The sequence below is a fragment of the Phyllopteryx taeniolatus genome, chromosome 16, assembly GCF_024500385.1.
Source record: "Phyllopteryx taeniolatus isolate TA_2022b chromosome 16, UOR_Ptae_1.2, whole genome shotgun sequence".
Classification (NCBI taxonomy): Eukaryota; Metazoa; Chordata; class Actinopteri; order Syngnathiformes; family Syngnathidae; genus Phyllopteryx; species Phyllopteryx taeniolatus.
Window position 1 is genome coordinate 5,472,234 of NC_084517.1, and position 26,964 is coordinate 5,499,197.

Genomic DNA, 26,964 nt, shown 5'->3' on the forward strand with positions numbered 1-26,964 from the left:
AACTAAATGTGAATTTTATATTTGAAAGATACAATGTTTAAAAATAAGTAGTTTTACTTTGATTCCAATTTACAATTGTTACTTTTAATTTTTTTAAATTCGAGCCATGTGTTTTTATTAAAATTGCAATTTGTGTGGATGCAATGAAATTGCAGATTAAATTGTATTTTTTAAACTTTTTTTTATAAATCACAGGTTAAATGTACATAGCACAACTTCGTTTTTACTTGTATTTAATTATTTAATAACATTAATATTTGCTTAATGCTTTTCTCTGTCATGTTGTTGCAGTTTTTATTAAGATTTTAGCACAAAAAAATCCTTTCAAATGAAAAAAAAAAAAAACCTCAATTAATAATCAAATTTGATTATTAATTGAGGTTTTGTGTCATTGGGCCACACGAGGGCGCCAGAGTAGGTTTAATTGCACTGAATTGCTGAAGCCTGACCAAAGTCCACAAAAAAAATCCATTTTCGTTACCGCTTCTCCTCACCAGGGTCGCGGGCTGCTGGAGCCCATCCCAGCTATCATCGGGCGGGAGGCGGGGTACACCCTGAACCGGTCGCCAGCCAATCGCAGGGCACATAGAAACAACCAACCATTTGCGCTCACATTCACACCTACGGGCAATTTAGAGTCTTCAATCAACCTACCATGCATGTTTTTGGGGTGTGGGAGGAAACCGGAGAAAACCCACCCAGGCACGGGGAGAACATGCAAACTCCACACAGGCAGATCCCTTTTGTATTAAAACTCTTGTTCAACTCATCAATTTGTCTTGTGCCCAAAATTGGAAAATATTTCTTGTGTAACACCATAATTCATTATGGGATATATTTGAGCCTCTAATAATTAGATTGGGAAAACATAATTTTATTATTTTGCGGAAAGCGATTTAATGGCTGCCACTAAAACCTCAGTAAACTAGTGTTTCAAAACATGCGTTGAATCTATATGTTTTCTTCCGCTGTATTTCATGATTGATAAATAATATTCACAAATTGGAACTAAACCAGCGGTGTAAGATATGCATTTTTTTCTGTTCATTCCTGCACTTTATTTAAAAATGTCAAATATTTAGTTTAGCCCATTCTTTTTACTGTGTCCGCTACTTCCTGTCCACCACAGGAAGTAGCAAGCAGCAATGGCGATTGTCAACTGGGCTCATTAGAGCTTACGCAGTCGTCATAATGACCAGTCGCAGAACCGTTTGCGTCATTTAATTTGCATCCTTCAACGCCAGGATGCAAACGCATTTGTGTCGGTGGCGTCTCCATGGCAACCGAGCCTGACTGGAACGTGGGTACCAACCACCAGCAGCGAAAAGGAAAACAGCATTCATTCACAAAGCGGCACAACAACATTAAAATATTATTTTAAAGAAATAAGTTATACCGTGAGAATAGATTAAATAAGATGATAAATTGGTCTTATTTTTATAGGTCCTATATTTTGGCTATATAGACCTCCATAGAGTGACCCTAATATGGATTTGGTATAAAAATGTCCATTTAATTTCCCAAGACACCTTGGCTTTCTCATAAGAATGTCAAAAAAAGGCCCATCTCACAGCTACTTCTGTTTGACCCAGTTTTGTATCCGCTTTGTCCATATTTGACTAAGACTGCCCCCTTTTCTCTGATTGGTTACCTCCGTGTCGAAGAGCGTTTGTTATGTTGACAGCGCTGGCTCGGGAGTGGAGAGGTAGGCGGAAATCTTTGCTAGTGACATAGATGACCTCGAGAAATTCTAATGACCTGATTTCAGGCCTCTCGGCAGAAAACATCTGGGGTTCAGGAACGCGTGGACGATTTTAATGAATATTTCACGTTTATTTATGTACTATAGGGACAATCCATCCATCCATTCTCAATACCATTTATCCTGTTCAGGGTCGCGGGGTGCTGGAGCCTATCCCAGCACTCAAATTCACACCGTAACTGAGTGGGAACTGAACCCAAGGCAGGCGAACGCAGTGACCATTGAAATAATATAACTGCCAAATACAAGAAAAAGTTGGTTTGGTGAAGTATGGGTCCGTAAAAACAATACAATATTATTTTTGGTGGGGGTGGCAGTCATCTTCCTGCATGAAACCTGCTGATGGAGAAGTTCCTCTGTTTCCATGGCAACGCACAGCTCACGGTGGACAAAGGTATTGGGACAGACAGAAAATGATGAAAATGTGGAGTTTTGGGCAAACGTATTTGGACGTGTACAGAAAGTAAAAAGTTGTACGACTGGTTGCCTCTGGTCTCTTTTTAGCACATTGCTTCTCCTCTGCAAAACACTCGCCAGACTACATTTGCAACTTGTCCTCGACCTGTTCTCAGTGTGGCCCCTGAGTTCCTGGAATTACTTTCAGGTAATTTGGTGACTATCGTCGTCCTGTTGAACTTTGTTCTCAGATAACGAACGTAGGGTTCCGTGATTGGTTGCTGGTTGCTCATGTCACGTTTCCTGTCAACGTTTCCTTCCGTGTGGTTAGCACGTCCGCCTCATATTTTGGAGGATCCTGGTTCTGGACTTTTTGTGTGGAGTTTGCATGTTTAGTCTGTTTGTCTATATGTGCCCTGATATTAACTGGCAACCAGTCCAGGACGTACCCCGCCCGAGCCAAAGTCAGCTTGGATTGGCTCCAGCTCGTCCATGACCGTCATTAGGACAAGCGCTCTTTAAAAAAGGGGGGGGATGTAATTTTATGTGTATAATAAAAATGTAAAGAGACGAATGTAGGAATGAGGAATGCTGAATTTGTGGTCGTGGCCCAGGTTGCTGTTGTGACGTGACAAATGTGAGGCCCGGTCTGCTCACAAGAACATTCCTGCTCCGGGAGGCCTCAGGACCAGGGCCTCTCTGCAGTATTCCTGTGCCGGCCTGTTTAAGCACATTTGCGGAGCGCCGTAAACTGCGGAACGGCGCGCCCCTCCGCTTCCCGCGCGCACGCTGTTGCCGGGAACGACCGCAATCCGGCCCACGCGATCCGCTTCCGGGCTTTGGGAGAGGTTTGTTCCCTGTGTGGAAAGTAGGTCACTGTTTGCTTTGTATTATTCAGCAAGTCAACCAAAACTCCGGCTCGCTGCCAGCCCACCGACACTTGATGGAACGGTCACACGCACATGACACACACACGACTGAAGGCCGGACCAAGCGAGACCTGATGAGACTGTCACGGACACTACATGCATACAACACGCAGTCCACATACACAACCCGAATACGGGACGCACACAACCACACGCAACATACAAATATGTGTACACTACACAAAATATAACACCCTACACAAACATGTACACAGCACAAACTACATGCACGCACACTACTCCATCTCACACCCTGTATACACACAACATAGGCTACACAAACATACATGACCCACACATTATATGCACCACACACACAGACACGTTAAACACATATCACACAATTCACACAGACACAACACATGCAGACTCACTACACAAAACGCACATCACACTACACAAGTCCTCGACAAGCTACACAAACGCACGTTACTATACACACACACCACACAGAGTACACTTTACATAACATGCAGACACGTACGCTCCACCAACGTACACACTACATATACACAGCACATATACAGAATAGCAGACACAAGCCAGAGTTAAAGTTTCAAATTAGGGTTTCGAGTCAGTGTCAGCGTTTCAAGTTAGGGCTTCAAATCAGACTTTCCAAACAAAGTTCGGGTTTTACGTCTCAATTTGGGTTTCAGACAGGATTCGGGTTTCAAATAAGGGATCCCGGTTGAGGCTTTAAGCCTGGTTTATGGTTTTGAAGACAACTTCAGGTCAGGGTTCACATTTCAAAAGTAAGATATGAAGCCAGGGTTGACGTGAAGGCGAGTGTTGCTGTCATCACAACCATCACACTTCACATTATTTGGGGCCTTTTCTGTTTGTTTCTTTCTTTTCCTTTCTTTCTCCTTTTCTTTTGTCTGTTTTTTCCTCTTCCCTTGTTTTGTCTTTTTCTTCTGTCATTCTTTCCCCTTTATGTTTTTTGGTCACTCTGCTTTGGGCCAGACTGGAATCCAACCTGGAATGTGATCCTGTTGCATAACCGCCAGGATACCAGGATTTTTTGGGGAAGTCCCTTCGTCTCAACGCACACACGAGGAGAATCTCATCAACAATAATAATAATTTTTAAAAAGTCTGGCTCAAACACATCAACAACAAGAAAAAAAAAAACCATCTGCTAACCATTTGTAAACTTTTTTTTTTTTTTCCTATTTATCATCAGATAAAGATTTGAACTTTCAGCAGTCAGTGGCTATGATGAGACCACGTCTATCACTTTGGCTGACGGACATCCGCCGCCGGCGAAATCTTTCTGTGTTTGCTGATAACGTGTTAGTGGTGTGCTCGCTAACCTTTTCTTTGCCCTTTCAAATCCAAAGCGTTCTTCTCTTTAGCGTTGATTGAAATGCTAATCAACTCAAAGGTTAACATGAAAGGTGACAAACATCCAGCAGCCCCGCAAACAAATTATGGAATACCTGTGGCAATTTGTGGCTAACGCTAACAACACTTTTGTGACTTTTTATTTAAATTTCGCCCAAAAGACATCTATTCAAAAAGACACTTCACAGCAGGTCAATTTTGATTTTTTTTTTGTTGCCCAATGTGACGTGTATCTGATTTTTTTCATGTGAACGTGCACAGTACAATTCAGATTTGTACATATCCGGCCCAGGCCTCTTTCATGTGTGGGTATAAATCGGATATGTATCCAATGCGAGCGCAGTCTGGACACTCTGGTCCGACGCTCCGAACTATTTTGTCATCAAAAGTCGAAAACTGTCACAATTGTTCGACAAAACAGACACGCCACAAAAGCAACAGTGGATAAAGAAGCAGAAAACATTCAATGGCGAAAAGAAAATCCTTTACACGTGATAAATACTGTATAAGAAAATGTCCTCGAAATGTCCACAAATGCGTCATGATGAGATCGACGTGAGGGGCCGTATTTACTTCCATAAACACGCCACCTCGTGTTTGTGCGCATGTACAATGTGATGTCCTGTTTTGTGTGCATGCTTGTGACGTCCACCCACGTTAGAAGTCGCATTTGTGTTTGACGACATAAAAAGATAGGATTTAATAAAAATACAAAAAAATCTGAATTGGGCATCATGTGAATGAACAGTGTAAACGTAGCCAAAAACACGCCTAGTCAAAAAGACACTTGGCATAAAGACACCTAGCCAAAAAGAGGAGGAGTATATGTGCTAGAAACTTCCACATTCGGCAAAACAGGTGAAAGCACTTCCTTCAGGCACGGGTAAATAGCTCCGCCCTATAACCGCCTTCCGGAACAAAACACCCGAAGGAACTTTCAACGTCTACGATGTCTTTTTGTTTAACACAAGATGTCACCACAGAGCCATCAAAGATGACAATAGCCAATGTTTAGGCTTCGTTAATGTTTACATATATCATAATCGTATTTGTATAAATAAATGATATCTATTAACCTTTGTCCGAAGACACAAGCCATCAAGAAATGAAGATTTTTAGCAAGTTTGGCTTCAAACCGTCATGTCATCAACCCATAGTTATGCTCGTTAGGGCAGCATACAAAGGCGGTTCGCTAACCTGTTTTCCAGGTTATCTGCATATCGCGGATACATATTTCAAAGATCACACTTAGCCAAAAGGACACCGAGTCCAAAAAAAACGCTTGGGCAAAAGATGTAAAAAAACAAAACAAACCAAACACCGAGCCAAAACGAGACCCAGCCGAGGCGGTTAAAAAGCTCCTCGGTGCCAAGGCCCCAGGGGTGGAAAAGATTTGGCTCTGCATGTTGTGGGGCTGTTCTGGTTGAGACACCTCTGCAACATCGCATGGACATCGGGGACAGTGCCTCTGGATTGGCAAACTGGGGTGGTGGTCCCCCTTGTTAAGAAGGCGGACCGGAGGGTGTGTTCCAACTACAGGAAGATCACACTACTTAGACTCCCTGGTAAGATCTATTCAGGGCTGCTGGAGAGGAGGGATCGTCGGGAAGTTTAATCTCAGATTCAGGAGGAGCAGTGTGTTTTCGTCCTGGTCGTGGAACAGTGGACCAGCTCTACACCCTCCGCAGGGTCCTCGAAGGTGCATGGGAGTTCGCCCAACCAGTCTACGTTTTGTGGACTTGGACAAGGAGTTTGACCGTGTCCCTCAGGGAGTCCTGCGGAGGGTGCTTCGTGATACAGGCTGTTCAGTCCCTGTACAACTGTAGTCAGAGTTTGTTTTATTGCCCCGCGATTGGCTGGCGACCGGTTCAGGGTGTACCCCGCCTCCAGCCCGAAGATAGCTGGGATAGGCTCCAGCAGCCTGCGACCCTAGTGAGGATAAGCGATAAAGAAAATGGATGGATGGATGGTTGTTTTATGTCTTTCTGTTTTGTTTTGTTTTTTGAAAAAGTAATTTCGGCCCTCTGTATGTTCCACATATATTGGCAATAAAATGCAACCCTACCCTAATATCATGCTATTATGTCACACTGTGATGTCACACTATGATACCACATGCTACAATGTCAAGCTAGTGCATTTCAGAGTCTGTGCTTTTTTTTTTTTTTTTACTTCTACTGAAGGAGTTGAAGCAGTACCTCCAGAGTCTCAAAATGTTAAGTAAAGTTTCAGTACTTGTACTTAATTACAAAATGTGAGTGCTTTTGCCACCTCTCAGGTTGAGATGAACCAGCACTGAGGACCTGAGTGCAGTCTCCATGGCAACAGGCAGATGCAGGCGAGGTTCAGAGTGTGTTAACGAGGCAGACTGGCGACAGGCGGCCTGTGAGCGAGTGCGTGTGAAAGTGGGTCGCGTTACGCACGCTGTAACCTCCTCTCTGCTTTGTCACACTTTTTTGCGGAGAAAACACATTCGAGCGCCCGTCTGGTCGACCAATCCGACGTCTCATTCACATGTGACATAAGTGTTACGACAACCGCGGCTAATCGCTTTTCTTTTTCCTGTCGCGGATGACTCAAGCCATTTTTTGACAACTCAAACATATATTTATACAGACAGGATTGGAGTCTTCAATGGAGACTGCACCAGGATGTAAGGCAACATCAACAATGTGACATCAATATCATCAACACCTTCAACAACCTCAACGTCAATACTATCACAAAATCAACAACGTCACAGCATCCACATAATTAACATTGACGTGTCACAACATCAGTATGATTAACAAAATCACCATCATTAACAAAATTAACATCAACTTGGACACCTCCCAACATTCAAATCAACACCGTGAGCAGGTTTTACATTCTTGATGGTGGAAAAGCAAATCAAAATACTTCCCGTCTCCAAGAAAGACGGAGCGTTCGTTCGGGCCACGTACGGCAACGACCGCTTTTGTTGTTGTGTTTGTCGGGAGCAGAAAGCGCAGCAGGCATGTGTTTGCAAACGTGTGGCTCCGTGCTCCCAGCATGTGACTCCATGGGTGTGTGCGTGTTCACGTATGTGGGTGTGGGTGTGCACCGCGGGGGGCACCGCGGGGGGCCGCCCTCGCCCGCCCGCCTGCAGCCTGTGAATGAAACCTCAGCAGCCTTCCACACAACAGCGACCGCGCGACCTGATGTCGGCGACCGAGGCGCTCTCACGTTCTTGTTTGGGCAGCTTGTCGCTTCGCAGGAAACAACACCCCCGACCCCCGAGGACCACCAAGTGCGCTACTCACAGCACACACTACACAGAGCGAAGCAGTTGTTTAAAGGTTTATAATCACTGTGACATTGATGCTAATTTCTCTTAGCCCGTCAATAGTGTTTTGCTTTGTATGTTAGCATCAAGCTAGCAGACTTTTGTGTTTAAACTTGAATTGACATAACACTGTTGCCAATGAGTTGATGTTAAGAAAACGAAAAAATAAATCAAACTTAAAAAGTGGGTGGTGAGTAGTCTGAATTGGACTCTGGAGTCATGCACCACTTGATACATTGCACTCGGACACCCGCTGTGAATCCTGATTTGCTCAATCCTAGTTGATTAGCTCACCTGAATCAGGTGACACTCTACGAAAGCAGCAATTGGTTCGTGTCTGTTCGACCGCAACGATGAGCTTCCTCCAATGGATGCATACTGCTACTACCGAACCCAGATGTATACACCGTCATACGAGCATGTACAGCAATGCTGTTCTTCAGTGGTGCCACAGTTCGTGTTCAGTATTTGGAGACAATAGATTTTCATGATTATTATTATCTTGCACGTCTCTTGTTATATACGCATCTTGTTATTTACAACGAAACGCTTCAATGAATATTACAATGCATGCTTGGAACATATATTACAGTGCACTTAAGACAGTACAATTACAGTTATTTACCACATACCATGCAATCAAATTCCGTAAAGTGGTTATACTTGAATTCAATATAGTTTACACTGCATCATGTGATTTTGGTTAACGTCAAAACAGGGTTGGGATTTCAGATTAGGGTCTTAAACCAGGGTTCGGTTTTGAAGGTAAGGGTTTCAAAGTTGGGTTTCAAGCATGGGTTAGGGTTTCAAAATGAGGTTTCAAACCAGTGTTAGAGTTTCAAATTGGAGATTCAAACCAGGGTTAGGGTTTCAAATGAGGGTTTCAAGTCAGGTTTAGACTTTCAGATTAGGGTGTCAAACCAGGGTTTGGGTTTCAAATTAGGGGTTCAAGACAGGATTAGTGGTTCCAATTAAGGATTTCAAGACAGGATGGTGTTTCAGATTACGGTACTGTATAAAGCGTGTGTCAATTAGGGTTTCAAATTAAGGTTTCAAATCAGGGTTAAACTTTCAGATTAGGGTTTCAAAACAGGGTTATGGTTTTAAAGTGGGAGTTTCAAATTAGCATTAGTGATTCAGATCAGGGTAACAAGCCGGGGCTGGGGTTTCAGATTATGGTTTCAAGTCAGTGTTAGGGCTTTCAAATTCGGGTTTCATGTCAGGGTTAGGGTTCAAAAGTAGCAATGAAATGGTGGCTTTTATGTGACCCAATTGGACTCGATGTGACGTCAAGTGGGGACGTGAGCAGCAGTGACAAACAAAGTGATCAGACAAACAGGAAGCGCACAAATTTGTCGGCGGGCGACCTTTCCTCCCATCCTCGCTTGATATTTTTCCTTCTGAATTTCAAATCAAAACAATTTGACGCCCTGAAGCCTCGAGGGAGGTTCTTTGACGAAAATAGCATATGCGGGAGCCGATCATGAGGTCTGAGCTGAATGGAACCTCCTGTGTGGCTTTGCCACTCGGGACTGGTCGAAGGACAGATAAGTGGCTGATTGGCTGGAATTGTAGCGCGTTATGTAACGCCAGCAGTGCTTCTAATGAGTTTTCTGCCCAAGGATTACTCACGAAGGATTAGTACGCTGGGCCCGGAATGGCTCTTGTCCCGTCTGTCCATTCACGTACAGACAAGCGGCAAGTGTACAAAACAAGTGAAGGGCGGACTGCTCCTGTTCGGAAACAACACAGATGTGCAAATGTTGCGACGTTGACAAACACCGAAGCTCCCTGAATCCATCACCAGCCGCTCTCAAAATCAGCATGAGGAAGTGAAGATGAACTCAAGTTAGCATCAAGTTAGCATAACGTTAGAATGAAGTGAGTGCAACTTTGTCAGGATGGTAGCATGAAGTTAGCAAGATGTTGCTATGACATTTGAGTGAAGTTAGCAAGAAAATAGCATTAAATTAGCATAACGTTAGAATGTAGTTAGCATGAAGTTAGTGCAACTTTAGCGGGATGGTAACATAAAGTTAGCGTGATGTTAGCATCACGATTGAGTGATGTTAGAATGACGTTAGCAAGAAAATAACATGAAATTAGCATAATGTTTGTAATGTAATGTAGTTAGCATGATTTTATCGCCAAGTCAGCCAAAAAAACAGCGCGGTTAGCATAATGAAGGAGAGGCCAGATGGGTATTGCAGCAAAGCAGGTTACGTGAAAACTTAACATTTTTAACATTACAGCCATAAAATTCTAAGTTAATGATTATTTGCTATAAACAATCAAGTTGATCAGTTTGAACATTAAATATCTTGTCTTTGTAGTGTATTCTTTAGGATTTGAAATTATGGTTTCAAGGCAGTGTTAGGGCTTGAAATCCAGCCAATCTTTTGTAGGATGATGTATTTGTTTGTCTCTTTTTGTGTGTGTCTGTCCATCCGTCCGTCTGTCAGTCTCTCCGTCCGTCCCTCCAGCTGTCTGTGTGTCCGTCCACATGGGAACAATTCCCGGCTCACGAGAACGAGTCCCCCCCAAGGGGGCTTGATACATTTGAAGCCTTTCAAACAGATGATTGGTTGCACACAAACGCTGGCTTTGTTGTTGTCGTCATGAGTCTCAGAAAATAAGGCTCAAGGCGCTAAGTTAAGCTAACCTCCTGCCAGGCCGCTCCCATGCGACCGGGCCGCCATGTGAATTTCGAAGCCGACACATTGTGTGAGCTCGTAATACACTCGCGTAGCTTCAGGCTAACTGTTAGCTTCTTAGCTTCAGGCTAGCTGTTAGCATCCTGCGCACGTAAACCTTTATGTGACCATGAAAGACAGAATCTTTGACAGACTTAATAAATGTGTTTAGCTAGCACATCACTAGTAGTAGAGGTAGCGTGCCGATGTCAACAAGTGCACATTTTTCCTCACTAGTAACGTGTCGTTGTTCTACTAGTACCCCCTAGTTGTTCTAGTGCTCTGAATTGCCCATGCACTAGTATTCTCTTATTCCTTACTAGTAAACGACTAGTAGAACGACTAGGGCACATTAGTTGCCATCCTATTGATGTTTTTTGTACTACTGCCTACTACTACCATATGACACTTCTGTGCACGACTGGAAGGACTTGCGCACACTAATAGAACAACCACATATTACTAGTGAGGCAAAACTGAGTAATAGTTGAATAGTATCCCAAGTGACATTATAAATTTCAACTGTTTAACATGTCGGACTTCACTAGTACAATGAGTAGCGCGAGGATGTCAACTTGTGGGCATTTCGCCCCGCTAGTAGCATGTAGTTGTCCTACTATGTTTGCTCTGCTAGTGTGCAGAAATGTCTTACAGTATACAGTACAATGTATCCTCGAGTGCAACACACACACGCGCGCACACGCACACTGAGCGGCTGCATTGTGATTGGAAGCTGCCGAAATGATTCGTACGGTATGACTCAGCGGTTTTCATACGCGCGATCGTTAGCCTTCCCCTCAACGACCTAAAAGTAGGTCGCCCGCCCGTCATGTAGTTAGTTCCTCGCTGCACATTTTCTCATATTTGATGATGTCATTACAGAATCACTTTCGTCATCATCGTTCTTCTCGTCCGTGTGGTTCAACAGGAGACATTTGCTCAGCTGCGGGGACTCGAGACCTGCGGAAAAATGCAAATCTATGCATGTATTCTCACTTCTTTTTTTTTTCCATTAATGACGCGAGTCGGTGCGGCTGTACAGGACGCAACACTAATTACTAGCGTCTTCCCTGTCAATCAAAAGGCAATATGGAAAACACGTTTGAGCATTTATTTCATATTCTTCTAGTGCGCTGAATTGTCCATGTACTGGTACACTCTTTGTACAATTCAGTGCATTAGCAGAAGAGCAGGCCAATCACGTGATATTTTTTGACATTATTGCTTTCTGCTACTGTATGGCATTTATGCACACTAGTAGAACGACCACGTGGCTCTCGTAGAACAACGACATGTTACGAGTGAGGCCAAACTGTGCCCTAGTTGACATCTGCTACTAGTGAAGCCCTAGATGTTAACTAGCAGAATGTTATATATGTTGTCACGAGTTGTACTAGTAGCCCGCAGTTGTCAACTAGTGTACAGTTTTGCCTCACTAGTAATGTGTAGTTGTTGTACTAGTGTGCTCTAGTCATTCTACCAGTGCACAGAAATGCCTTACAGTAGAATAAGGCAGTATTGGAGAAAATGTCACTAGTAAGACAGTCGACCTACTGCTGTGCTAGTCAGCACAAAGTGCACACTAGTACATGGACAATTCATCACACTAGTGGGACAACTAGAGCAAACTAGTAGAACGCCTATGTCTTACTAGTGACCTTTTTCCACTACTGCTTTCCATTATTGTACGACATTTCTGCTCACTAGTACAACACCTAGGTTGTGCACTAGTGGAAGAACCACATTGCTAGTAAGGCAAAACTGTGCACTAGTCCACATCTGCAGGCTACTTGTGCTACCGGTGAAGCCCTATATAGTATGTTAACTAGTAGATGTCAACTAGTAGATGTTAACTAGTCACTAGTTGTACCAGTACCATGCACTTGTCAACCAGTGCACAGCTTTGACTCACTAGTAACATGTAGGTGTTCTACTAGTGTGCAAAAAATGTCACATGTAGAGTAAGGCAATAGTGGAGAAAACTAGTAACTAGTATAACAGTCACTCTATTAGTCCACCCTAACCACTCTACTAGTGTGCTGAATTGTTTTACTAGTGACGACAAACGGCATAGTAGTACATGGACAATTGCGCGCACAAGTGGGACATGGACTAAACGGTTGACTTGGCTTTCCATAAACTCCCATCACGCTGTCATTAAGGCGAAAGGCGATGAGAGGAAAAGTGTGATCGGCGTCGGTCCGAAATGATAATTCCACTTTACGACAGGCAGCGCGTGATTGACGTGTTTTGGCAAAGAGAGAGGAGAAAATGGGCAAAGTACTCGTTCATGAAACGTACCTACACCACTATTCTGTACTAAAGATATCACACGTCACATACAATTTGTATAAATTGAGCTTGCAACAAAAACAAATGGCTAAAAGGACCTGTTTGACTTCATCATATATAAAATATTAAAGTATGACTGAGCGTGACTGTGAACTTTTAAGTGTAATAATTCATCTTTAGGTGTTTGATCCTGTCTGCTTTCTTTGTTTATTTATTTTTAGTTTATGAACAAGTCTTGTGGCCTTGTGCCTGTTGCTAATTGCTAACACGAAGGGGTGAACACAAAACAACCCCCAAAGGTTATTAATATTAATTTCAATGTACTTAATGTCACAGATTTGTGGATTTTTTTTCTTTCTTTTTTTCTCTCCACTTTTACTTATATGTGTTTCCTCCCACATCCAGAAAACATGCATGGTAGGTTGATTGAAGACTCTAAATTGCCCGTAGGTGTGAATGTGGGTGCGAATGGTTGTTTGTTTATATGTGCCCTGCGATTGGCTGCCAACCGGTTCAGGGTTCAAGGTTCTCGCCCGAAGATAGATAGGATAGGCTCCAGCACGCCCGCGACCCTAAGTGAGGATAAGCGGTACCGACAAAATGTGTGTGTATATATATATATAAATATAGCGTATGGAGAGTTCTATACAAACAGAAATTAAATAAATAAAAAACTAAATTAAAATATATTTCTTCATATTTTTTTCGAGAAAGGACAATTCCTTGTTTGTGTACATTCCATCGCTTCACGCTATGAACATGACATTTGGGATTGTTACTGAATGCAACCTATTTAGTTTTTTTCCCCATGTCCCGCCAAGGTGTCGCCCCTTGCCCCGCCCTCCGCTGCTGTGACGTCATCGGCCTTGCTTTCAGCACATGGACGTCGGTGTGAAGGTCTGAACGGAGCTGGGAGGGAGGAGTGCTGTGCTGCGCTGCGCTGCCTACCTACCTCCGTCAAAGCCGAGCAGCCTCCGCCCTCCGCCTCCAGTTCGCCGCTTGCCTGCCAGCCTCGACGACGACAACCTGCCAGCTCGCCGCCCCCCTTTTCCAGCGTCTGCGAGTCCCCCCCGGGCCGCATCACCGGGATTTCTTGGACGTCTCTGCGAACTTTGTTGGTTTGTTGCCGTCGACGACATTTGGAGAAAATGGCCAGACCTCTTCCCGTCAACACAACTTTCCTGCAGCCGACCCACGGCGTGCTAAAGTCGCTGCTGGAGAACCCGCTCAAGCTGCCTTTCCACCACGAAGAAGGTATTTTTAGACTTGATTTGATCTAACCTCGCTCGAAGCGTCCAGTTTGTTCTGTTCAGTTCAAACTGGTTTGTGTGCTCGTGTGACAGCTCTCATGCACACACGTGACACATCTTTATTTTTGTTCCTATCTTCGATCGAGGAAAATATTAGCAAGAATGCAATTCATGAGTTCAAGGCGATGCAGAGAGAAGCCAAACAAGAGGGTCGTTCACTGGGCTCCGTGTTTGACGGGTGACGCGCCAGCTAAAAACGAGACGTGTTTTGCTCATTATTTTGATGTAAATATGATTTTAATTTGCGGTGTTCGTTACAAGTGAGACGGTTGTGCATGTGTCGGTACTTTTTTTAGGAAGTCGCCTCTCTAACCTTTTAAGTCCTCGTCTTAATGGCGATTACGTGGATTCCTTATGTCACCCAGAGGGGGCGCATCACACTCAAATCCTCAGGAAAAACAAACAAACGTTTTATCATCAAAGCTAAAGTTTTATGCAATGTAGCATTTGTGCTTGATTAAAGCATAGGTGTCAAACTCAAGGCCCGGGGGCCAGATGTAGCCCGCGACATCATTTTATGTGGCCCGCGAAAGCAAATCATGCTCAACTTCTGTGATTTTTGCTAAAATCTGTACCTAAATTCCAAATTGTCATAACAATAAACAATAATGTTGAGCTATTGCATTTTTCTGTTACCAAACCCTTCTTCTGGAGTAACTTCAAACTATACTTGAACAATCTATTATCCTTGTCTTCTGATTTCAAAGCTAGTTATCCCTCAATTTGTTGTGTAATGGTAATAATATGATTTGATGAGTAAAACGTTATATGGTTTCGCTGTTCTAATGGCCTTCATAACTACAATGCGGAGAATGCGGAATCCTAAGACAAAAATGCGTTTGACACCCGTGGATTAAAGCTTACACGATGTCCGAATGACACCGTGGAAGAAAGGCCTACTCTGTTTTTCAATTTTCAGTTTGAGATATGATTATCAATTTGTCGTTTATTCAAGTGATTGGTTGATGTGTGCAAGGGTCATAAAAAGACGAACAATAATGGCAAAATATAGACTATAGACAAGGAGCTGCTGCTAACATGTTAAATGTTTGCTGTTGAGGTGAAATCCCATATTTTTTTCCCCATAAAAATTAAATTTCATGTTTTGATTTTTCTTTTTTTTTTCCCCCCACTTCACCTATCGAAAAGGCAAATATTGACATTATTCAAACAACTTTTGCGTAGTTTTTACCCCTTCTAGGTTTCACTTTATTTCTCCTTATGCCAAACAAACTTTGTAACTGATTATTTTTATTTTTTATTTTTCTTTTTTTGAGTGTTGTTATATATCCTGTTTATATATGATTATACAGCCTTTGTGTACCCACATTCATTATTTTGAGAGCTAAAAATGCCGTGAGTTCAACGCTAATTTTCGTTAGCCCGTCCGGTCTTTTTCATTCATTGTGTTAGCTTTGAGCTCGTGATTTCTGTGACCAAAAATGAAGAAGGAAACGAAGGCTGTGACATATTTGAACATTCAATAGGTGTAATTCTTGTTACGGGAGTTTAATTTTACAGTGAACTTCAACTGGAGTATCAACAAAGTGCTTTTTTAAGCAAGCAACATTCACTCTTACTCCTTGCTACTACATTAGCACCTTAGCAATTTACTTAGCAGTTTGGTGTTACTGTAACATCGATTCTAATATCCCTTCGCCTATGATTTTTCTCATAAAATGTTCACATTAAGCGAGCTGACTTTTTGTTAGACGAAGTGAAGTTTTATTTTGTTGTGTCAATTCTCTCTTGTCGTACAGTCGCGCTCACCATTATTGGCACGCCTTCATTTTTTTCCATAACCGGTATAATATTTTCAGAAATAAATGGAAATGTATCAAACTTATGCCATCAGGCTCTTTTCATTGGAGGTCCAAAGTAATTTAATAAAGAATTTTTTTCCCACTTAGATATTGTAATTTCAAAGAAAAACAACAACTGAAAACTGCATGTGTGCAGCAATATTGGCACCCCTCCTTAATATTTGGTTGGCAGCGATGACAGCTTTACAAGCTTTTTTGCTCTCCTTAGTTGAAGATTTACAGGGTTCTCTTCCCCACTGGCAGATTGCAGCTCCCCCCAAAGATTTTCAATTGGATGGAGATCAGGACTCATTGCTATCCTCCCCCCCCCCCCCCCCTTTTCAACCATTCCAGTGTGCGTTTGGGTCTTTGTCTTACCCTGGGTAAGACGTTTTGCTCTAAAATCTCTTGGTAATGTTCTTATTTCATGATACTTGTGATGCAGAACTAGGTGTAGCAAAGCAGCTCCACAGCATTATGGATCCTCCACCATGCTTGACTCTTGGCAGGGTGTTGTTTTCCTTAAAAGCTTCATTGCGCCGTCTGCAAACATACTGTTTGTGTGCATTGCTGAAAAGCTCTGTTTTTGTTTCGTCTGTCCATCAAATATTGTTGCTCATTTGCTGTTTTGTATCAAACATAAGTTATCTTAAGAAAAAAATATATATATTATTATTATTTTTTTTTTTTTTTACTCTTGATTCATTTTCTTCAGGAGATATTCCACATTTAGTACTTAAATTTCATGGGTGCCAGTAAAAGTGAGCATGAATGTGTGGGTCAGTTTTGCAGTAAACTTGAACTGCAAGTGGCAAACAACTGGACGCAAGCATGCTTTGCTTCTTATTTGAAGAACTTCCTCAAAGTGATGTTATACGATAGTCTCCCAATTTCTCCCAAAGTTAGAACAGGCGCTAAGGAATACTTGAAAAAGTGCCTTTTTAATAAGTCCAAGTGTGTTTTAATAAGTAATAATGTACAGGTGCATCTTCATGAATTAGAATACTGTCGGAGAGTTCATTGTATTTCAGCATTGCAATTCCAAAAGTGAAACTCTTATAAATTATACAGATTAATTCAAGTTCAACACAAGGCCAATTCCAACCTCATTTCCATATCCAAATCTTTTTGACTGTTTCTTCCTTATTATGTAGTAACATTTTATTTTTGTTAGCTGTAAGCTACAATCATCAAAATAATAAACACAATCATAACAGCTTAGTCCGTGTAGTGAATCTATATACAGAATGAGTTTTTGAATTGAAATACATGTTTTCAAATTTTATTGAGATGCATCTGTTTTTTTAAGCATGTGGGAGGGGTTAAACTAAAGGATTTGACGGTGTCATGTCACAGGAAGGTCTGGAACATGTTCCTTTTGGGACAAACGGGGGTTAACCGGCCGATTATTATTATTACACCATTAAGTTTTTTTGTTTGTCTCGGAAGAGTCACACAGATGCTTGTTAAAACTTATGTGATAATCCTAACAATAAACCTGTTCAACCTGTCCACGACATTCTGTTCTGTACCGCTCGTACGAGACTAAATTAAATTGGCAGCCGTCTTCGGAAAATTCCAGATTTGTGCCGCGTATGCAGGTTTCAAACGCCTCCAAGTTAATGAATTGAGAATTGTTAAGTACATAATTAGTGGTTCTTTCTGCAAAGCCTAAAAATATCTTAAATGTGATTTGCCAAAATGAAGGCCTTCATTATGCATTAAAAAAAATTACACATAATCCTTAAATCCGCCGTTTAAAGTTCCTACAAACCACACAGTAAACAACATTGTTCTGTCTGCTTTTGAAAATGAGTCTGCAGTCGTGATAAAAATGTTTCCTTTTGTAAAAATGGATCGATGTAGAAATAAGAGTGATACTTAATTCATCCCATGAGGGAAATTAAATATTTACAGTAGCAATATTCGCTCAAAAGTAGTAATACAATACGAAAAGCAGCGTTGATGAGAATTTCAAAGGAATTTTATTCGAATTTTAAGTAGAACAAAAAAGTAGAAGATTAAGATGTTGATGATGTGTGTCAAGTAATGGTCTAATTATGCTACACTAATAATATTAACCCATATCCCCCATTTTTAGTGGTTGATCAGTGAAACTCATGTCGGGGGCTAATTTGTTTTAATGTTCCAAGTGTCTTTCCCCCAAATGGCTGCTTCAAACCAAAATGGTGGACTTCCTGCTCAGTTTGGAGCATGGGTCCTTGAGACTTTTGGTGCGTCCTCTCGTGATAGAAACGTTCACCAAATTCTGCATTGATCGGTGAAACATTTTTTTTTTCCCCCGTAGAAACCAAATGGATGACTTTCTGTTCAATTTAGGACACGGGTCCTGCAGACATTGTTGTGCGTTCTCTTATGATTGACATGTCCATCAAATTTTAAATTGACGTCTGTTAGTCATTACAGTGGTTTGCAAACCTGATTTCACACACAAGCTGGGCAAAACCCTCTTCCTCGCCTACTCACCGAAAAATGTACTTGACCAATATATTCGTCAGTGCCAGTAAACCGCTGGATTCCAATTCAAAGTTTAACATAGCGCCACCTCGTAACACTTTTTTATTTTTTTTTTGTCTTTCAGGCTTTGGCAAGGAGAAGGACAAAGAGAAGAAACTCGAGGATGAGAGCGGCGCAGCCAACCCTCCGCAGTCGGCCTTCCTGGGGCCGACTCTGTGGGACAAGACTCTGCCGTACGACGGCGACAACTTCCAGCTGGAGTACATGGACCTGGAGGAGTTCCTGTCCGAGAACGGCATTCCCGCCAACACGGCGCAAAGCGACCGGCAGCAGCAGCAGCAGGTGGCGCAGCCTCCCTCCCATCCCCCGCAGCCCCCCCAGGCCCCGGCCGCCCCCTCGGTGGTGGACCTGAGTAGCCGCGCCACCACCTCGGTGCACGCCGGCATGCCGCTGCAGCAACAGCAGCAGACGTGTTTGCGCAGCCCCAACGCCACAGGTAATGATCACAAGACACCCTTGTAGAATTCCTGCTTAGCTGTGATTGGTCGCTGACACGGGTTGTTGCACTTTTGATGGAAACCTCCTGATAGAGTTTGACACGCAGCGTATACTGTCAGGTGCACAGTCTCGCTGCTTCTACAAACTCCAACCCCAATTCCAATAAAGTTGGGACATTGTGTTAAACAAACAATAAAAATAAAAACAGAATACAATGATTTGCAAATCATGTTCAACCTATATTGAATTGAATACACTACTAAGACATTTAATGTGCAAACTGATACACTTTGTTTTTTAGCAAGTAATCATGAATTTAGAATTTATGGCTGCAACACGTTCCAAAAAAGCTGGAACAGGTGGCAAAAAAGACTGAGAACGTTGAGGAATGCTCATCAAACACCTGTTTGGAACCTCCCACAGGTGAACAGGCTAATTGGAAATAGGTGGGTGCCATGATTGGAAAGGAGTTTCCCTGAATTGCTCAGTCATTCACAAGCAAAGATGGGGCGAGGTTCACCTCTTTGTGAAAGAGTGCGTGTTATGTGCTAAGTGTTATGGGCGCAAAGTTGAAAAGCCAACATCTGTGGTGGTATGGGGCTGTGTTAGTGCCAATTGCATGGGTAACTTACACATCTGTGAAGGCACCATTAATGCTGAAAGGGACATACAGGTTTTGGAGAAACATATGCTGCCATCCAAGCGATGTCTTTTTCATGGACGCCCGTGCTTAGTTCAGCAAGACAATGCCAAACCACATTCTGCACGTGTTACAACAGCGTGGCTTCGTAGTAAAAGAGTGCGGGCACTAGACTGGCCTGCCTGCAGTCCAGACCTCTCTCCCATTGAAAATGTGTGGCGCATTATGAAGCGTCAAATACGACAACGGAGACCCCGGACTGTTGAACGGCTGAAGGTGTACATCGAACAAGAATGGGAAAGAATTCCACCTACAAAGCTTCAACAATTAGTGTCGTCAGTTCCCAAAGGTTTATTGAATGTTGTTAAAAGAAAAGGTGATGTAACACAGTGGTAAACATGAGCCTGTCCCAGTTTTTGGGGAACGTGTTGCAGCCATCAAATTCTAAGTTCATGAATATTTGCTAAAAACAATCAAGTTTATCAGTTTGAACATTAAATATATTGTATTTGTAGTGTATTCAATTAAATATGGGTTGAACATGATTTGCAAATCATTGTATTCTGTTTTTATTTAACACAATGTCCCAACTTCATTGGAATTAGGGTTGTACTATGTAAAAAAACAAGCTGCAGTTTAATGTGGCAGAGTGTGGATGAGTGGTTGAGAGAGCATGTGAATGGGTGTGTGAGAGAGTATTTTTGAGAGTGTATGTGGAAGTGTGTGTGTGTTTGTGAGAGTGCGCATGTGAGTATGCAGTAATGAGATTGAGTTACTGAGTGTGTGGGTGTTTAACACTGCCAGTCCTCCCTTTTAACATGGATTTCTGAATTCAACAGCCGTCAATGGCAGTGAATGAGTTAAAATTCTGTGTGTGCGTACGCTATTACCTTGAGTGTATGTGTGTTGAATATATGAGTGTGAGGGGAAAAAGTGTGTGTTTGAGGCTCAGAGTGTCTGTCAGTGTGTGCGTGTATCTGTGAACATGAGTCAATGTGTGTGTGAGGTCGTGTTTGGGACTCAGTAAGCGTGTGAGCCTGTGTATGCGTGCACGTGTGAGTTTAACATGAGTGTGCGTGTATGAACATGAGTCTGGGGGAGGGAGTTAGTGTGCGAGTGTATGTGTGTATTAAAAATAAGAGTGTGAGAGATTGTGTGTGTGTGTGTGCGTGCATCCATGCGTGCGTGCGTGAGTGAGTGTGTTTGATTGACAGCTGATGGACTTTGGAGCTGAACCTCAGTTCCAAGCAGTCGGTGACCTTTTTTGATTGGTCGTTGAAAAGTGTTGTCGCACGTTTGGGCTGATGAACGAGATTATCGAGTTTGTCCCACATTGTATTCTGACAGCTGAGTGCAACTTTCTTGCCGCTTCTTCAAACTACGACATTGAAAATAATAATAATAATAATAATAATGAACAGAATACACTGAAATGTGCTGTTGCGTTTTGGAAAAGTGTGCGTGTAAGAGACTCACACGAACACATGGAATGAGTGTAATTCATAGGAGGGATTTGAGGCATTGTTGGTGTTGCCATGGCAACTGAGACGTTTAAGTTGCATAAAGAGCTCTTTTCCGAGTGGCTTGAAATCCATTTTGGTGATGAAAAATGGAAAAAAAAATAATATTTTTTTTAATTGGTGCAGACAGGAATGAATTTAATATCTTGATAAAAGACTTGATTTTTTAAATAATGGACATTTTGATTTTAGGATTTCATTGCAGCAGATTTCCTGCAATAACAGCTTGACCAAAGCATGTGATCAAAACACAGTGCATTGTGGGTGGGCCTGCAATGAGTACTCTGGTATTTTGAGAAGCTGGAGTTAAAAAAAAATAAAATAAAAAAAATACTCGAGGAATTTTCTGTGCCTCCGGGAACAGTTTATTTTATTGTGGAGCTCAAGGGTCGTATGGGCGTTAATGTGGCGCAGCGCGCTTCATCACATCCACGCGGGAAAGGAGGAGGCGGAAGCGGCGCTATTTGGTTGAGGGAGAGCAAGAACATGGTGACGATGAATAGCAAAGAAAAATGTGAGGGGAAAGGTCAAAAGTGTGACCCGAGACGAGGTAAAATTATGTTAGTTCTGACTCCCCTCAAATTTGTGGCCAATTCATTACGATGGCGACAACTTCACAAGTTACAGTACAACGGACACTTCTAGTACTGTAAAGAATATTTGTCCTATTCCCAGTCAGCTCGTTGAAGTTCAATCAAGGCACAGCCATGACCTTACTGCAGGATGGTCGCATACTAAAAGTGAAGTTGCACAAAAAGCTGTTCATGTATATTATGACTGACGTTTTTTTAAACTCAAAGTTATTTGTGATTGAAATGAAAATGTTTCTAGTTTGCTGCAATGCAATGCAATGCTGCAATGTGTATGTATGTGTGTATTTATATATATGTGTGTGTGTGTAAGTGTATATACACGTATATATTATATATATATATGTGTGTGTGTATGTAATATATGTGTGTTTATATATATATATATATATATATATACACTCGATTATTCGATATAATTTTCTGTAGGCTATTCAAATGTTAAAATATTCAATGGCGGTGTATCAGGTTGCTCGGCAACAAAAACACTAACACAGCATTGAATATTAATGTAATGGAAATTTGTAATTGATCACGTTTTGGGAAAGAAATGGTTTGTGCGTGTGGGTGCTCATTGTTTGAAAAAAATACTTAAAATGCGAAAGGACAAAGACGACGACTTGTGAAGACTGGCGACCAGTCCGTTGTTTGTCTACATGCGCCCCCCTGCCCAAATTTGTCAGCAGACGGCGTGCAAGTGCGTGACAGGAAGTGGCCGGAACAGCTTGTTGTGTTTTCACGGCGGGTGTCTTGTTACGCCAGGTGCTCGCGCGTCTGACGCTCTGCGTGTGTGTGTATCGTGTGCGCCCGTGCGCTTCCCTTGGGTGTGCCGCTCCATGTGACCCACACATGCAGACGCCATGTGCGGGTCTCTCGCTCTCTCTGATCTCGTTCACTCGCCCAGCACAGCTTGTACTCGCTCACATGGACTCGGGCGTGCATGTGTCACGTGCACAACTGTTTCTGCTTGGCGGTCTGACTCCACCACAACAACAACAACAACAACAACATGTCTAGTGTACAGCAGTAGTTCTTAATCTCGTCGGAGGTACCGAACCCCGCGAGTTTCATACGAGCATTCACGGAACCTTTCATGATTGGAAAAATAAAATGTGGTTTATTTCAAATTCATACTTGGTATATATTTTATTAGTCCACAAACTGAACCCGGGCATCAGTTGCACAAAAATCACGATTCAAAGAACAAAATCAACGAAACATAAATTTCACACACACAAAAAACAATTCATTGAAAAATGTACGATTAATGAATGTGAATTGCTATCACCGGATTGGTCGCTAAAATATGTGTGGATGTATTTGGAAGTAACGTGTAACACTCACACACAACACACAGTACTCATACCACATATACATGCACAATGTACTGCACGAACACACACACAACATGCACAAACACACACTCTTAAAAAACACTTAACACATACACACGTGCACACGCGCGTTAAACACGCGCACACATAAACACTCATGCTAAACACCCACACACACAACACACAAAGAAGCATTCTCTCACACACACACATACCCCAAACATGTACAAACATACACACACCCCAAACATACAGTATGTACACAAACACACACAACACAAACCTACACGTAGCATAACATACACACACGCACATGCACGACACATGCACACACACACACACACACACACACAACTATAAAGACTCAGGCACACGCAACATAACACACACCCACACACACACATAATCATACACACTGCTTAGCAACCACACAACAAAAAAAGCAGAAGCTGCTGTTTGTTTAAGTCGGTCAATTTCCTTAAACTAAATGAGTTTCGACCAGCGCGGTAGTAATCCAATCTATTTCCCCTTCCAGCGGCGGCGTCGTCGTCTTCGCGCGACACGCCCAGTCCCATCGACCCGGAGTCCATCCAGGTGGCGCTGAGCTACGAGCCCGACCCGGCCGACCTGGCGCTGTCGAGCGTGCCGGGACAGGCCGTGTTCGACCCGCGCAAGCACAAGTTCTCGCCTGAGGAGCTCAAGCCGCAGCCCATGATCAAGAAGGCCCGTAAGGTCTTCATACCCGAAGACCTCAAGGTTGGTTTTTTTTTTTTTTGCTCATTCATTCAAAATCAAAAACTAAGAAATACCATTTCATCCTAAAGTGAATACTTTCTGGATGCGCTCGAGAGTATTCACAGTGCTTCACTTTTGTACAGTATTGGCTTGCTGCTTTTTGACATCACGGCACACTTTTTTTTTCCCCTAACGGCATTGCGGTCATCTTCCCCCGCAGGACGACAAGTACTGGGCGCGGCGCAGAAAGAACAACGTGGCGGCCAAGCGGTCGCGGGATGCGCGGCGGCTCAAGGAGAACCAGATCGCCATCCGCGCCGGCTTCCTGGAGAAGGAGAACGCCGCGCTGCGCCTGGAGGTGGCCGACCTGCGCAAGGAGCTCGGACGCTGCAAGAACGTCGTGGCCAAATACCAGGCCAGGCACGGCCCCCTGTAATCAGACACCTGCCCCCCGCCCCTCCCCCCACCCGCAGCCAGACCTCCCTTTAAGGACAATGTCGTCATCACCCTCCTGCCCCCCAACGCACACAATCGCACACATGAAAGCCCCTTTCACACTGCCTATGGAGTGTACATTTATGAACCTTCACAGAACTCGGCAAATGGGAAACTTTCTTTGGGAATTAACTGGGAATTGAGGGTAATTTAATGGAAAGGTATCGTAAGCATAAACAACAACAACTAAATTGTCATAAGCACACATCCAAATAAAAAAAGCCCTCTTTGCCCACAATATTGGACCAACTGACGTCTCGTAACTCAAAAACTTCTAAATCAAAAGGTCCCATCTAACTAATAAATGTTATTTTGGTTGTTTTAGTCAGGATTATGCTAAAACTCTTTTAAAGGTCATTTTTAAGAGGCAACCTTCAATTTTGTAAGTTGCTGCTTTGTTCTCATTTCTTTTATGGATGTGAAATTCCCATGCAAAGTTTCCACCTGTGAAAATTCCCAGAAATTTGCAACCCTAATTCCGTTGAATTGATGACGGTAAAAAAGTAAGGCGTTCCAACCTTTCATGCAAAACAAAGCAGCGCTAATGTTAGTGACCTAGACATTGCTTTGGTGTTAGCATTAGCATTAGTAGTCCAAATGAAGCAGAAATGTCATTTCTTGATTTGTTTTGACAGTCAGCCACAGTTTGAAAGTTTGCTCGTGACAACTACTGGATTTAAAGAAACACACACCCATAAAAAAAAAAACATGTTCGTGTATTTCACACAATATTGTGAACTTATTAGTATTTATTTTTACCTTTCACACACAAACAAAAAAAAGTCAGGCCGCCATCTTTGATGTTCAGTGTGAAAGGCGCTTAATTGTTTTTCTCGCATTTTGACTCCCCCCACCCACCACACTGTTCAAGCCATCACGATGAGGACGTACCCCACTGACGACACTTTTAAAAAAAAAATTTTTTTTTAACCTTCTTCTTCTTTGGATGTTTTGTCACAATGGTCTCAATTTTGATTGACTGACAACACACATCCTCCTCTTCCTCATCAATTTGTGCACTAAAGCGTAGTTCATAATCGTCTTTCTCCGTTGTTCTGCCCTCATTTCAATTGTCGTTTTTCCAGCATGATTTCATCCTTTTCCCCTTTCTTTGATTTAAATTTTTTTTTTTTTTTTTTTGCAATATCATTTTTTTCCGCTTGTATTGAACATAGCATGTACCCCCAACCCCCTTACCTTTCACCCCATCCCATGTGGTAGAGCCTTTTGTGTCTGCGTAGTCGCCGCCGCCGCCGCCACCGCCCGTCTGGCCAACAAGATGGTGGCATGAATGTAAAAGAAGAGGAGAGGTTTTTTTTGGGGGGGTGGGGGAGGGGGGGGGGGGGTTCTGTGGGGGTGGCAGGCGGCGTCCAGTTTGTTGCAGACCAAACCAATCACTTACAGAGATGATATATTGGTTACCAGAGATGTTTATATATAAAACCTATAAATCTATGTTGTGGTTTTGTACAGTATTTTTCCTATACATTTACTTAATATGTATTTTAAAGGCACAGGAGATCCAGAATATTATTAAAGATTACAACAAAACAAAGCACACGCTCTATGGATCATTTTTCTATGGGCACCGCCGTGGTAGGCAGCTATTGCCGCCCGTGCCTGCTGATTTTCTGTGATGGTGTATCACGTCATTTGTCCAGTTCCATGACAACAGTGATTTTCACTCGTGCAATGCGGGCTCCCTCTAGTGGTTCACTAAACAATCACTGAATTCAATGAAAATAACATTTTGATTAGAATGACGCTTATACAGCCTGTTTCAACAAAAAAATCCAGTAGTTTTTACATTTCATGTACAGTAGCCTACATGTTACTTTTCAAGTACAATGCATTTTTATAAGTAAAGCTCAGTTGTGTTACATTTTAAATGTTATAAATGTTAAATTTGTTTAGCATCTGTTTAGCAACAGTTTTACATTTTTTATTGAAGTACAATTTATTTAATGTTTGATACTGTTTTAATTTAATCTTTTTATGTTATTTTAATTTCATCAACACGCCTACTACATGAGTGTATTTTAACAATCATTATGATGGTACAAGCAGGTGGTAGAAAGTATTTTTTTTATATACAGTATACAGTGAATCCGCGCTTTTCGCTAGAGATACGGTTGCAGACCAAATAGGTGAAACTTTGCGATATTAAGACTCTACCCCTTTTTAAAAAAATATTTTTTTCCCTCTCACATTTTAAACGTATTGAAATGTTAACTTTGCACACACACACACAAAGACACATTGTAAAGTATTTCTTAATACCCGTTTGGACTCTGGCTGTCAAGAAATGAGAGACTAACGTATAACATCACTTTGAGGTAATGAACAGAAGACTGGGTTGCACAGTTCTCCAGTATGGATCCAAAGTGCGCTTGTTTCAAGCTGTTATTTGGTCACTTTCAGTTGAAGTTGACTGTAAAACGGACACATTAAAAAAAGCGAATGCGACATTAGAGTAAATAGACAAAATACACCAAATATTTCAAATGATAAAACCTTTAGGTTTATGCTAACATATAAAGTGGAGCCCTGGATATTTGTGGTTTGGCATTCGCAAACCATCCCGTTATTTGCACCAAAAAAAAAGAAAAAAGAAAAACATTTTCATTTTGGCTCCACTGTAATGCAAAATGCCAAAAACGGGCTAACGGAAATGAGCACGGATGCTGCGGTAATTCCAAACTTTCCATCAACAGCTACTTAACACGCAGGGAGCAGCAGCACATGCAGAGCTTCCAATCATACTCGCTAAGGAAAATGCAAAAATGACTGTAGTTTAGTCGGGGACCTTCTCTGCCTCTTCATCGTGCTCTTAATTCTGT

General features: G+C 42.3%; 1 protein-coding gene across 1 annotated transcript; it reads left to right on the forward strand.

The window, feature by feature from the left end:
• Positions 1 to 11,395: 11,395 nt before the first annotated feature.
• LOC133465443 (hepatic leukemia factor-like) lies at positions 11,396 to 25,679 on the forward strand. Its single transcript, XM_061748271.1, has 5 exons — positions 11,396 to 11,416; positions 13,544 to 13,976; positions 18,437 to 18,808; positions 23,430 to 23,650; positions 23,850 to 25,679. Exons 1-5 carry the CDS (start codon positions 11,411 to 11,413, stop codon positions 24,063 to 24,065), a joined length of 1,248 nt encoding a protein of 415 aa, XP_061604255.1. The 5' UTR covers positions 11,396 to 11,410; the 3' UTR covers positions 24,066 to 25,679.
• The last annotated feature ends 1,285 nt before the right edge of the window (positions 25,680 to 26,964 follow it).

Bases quoted from the DNA above. Each gene is read 5' to 3' on its own strand.
- LOC133465443 (XM_061748271.1), top strand. The intron at 13,977-18,436 runs GTATTTTTAGAC...TTTGTCTTTCAG, and splicing joins GCCTTTCCACCACGAAGAAG to GCTTTGGCAAGGAGAAGGAC. The intron at 18,809-23,429 runs GTAATGATCACA...TTCCCCTTCCAG, and splicing joins GCGCAGCCCCAACGCCACAG to CGGCGGCGTCGTCGTCTTCG.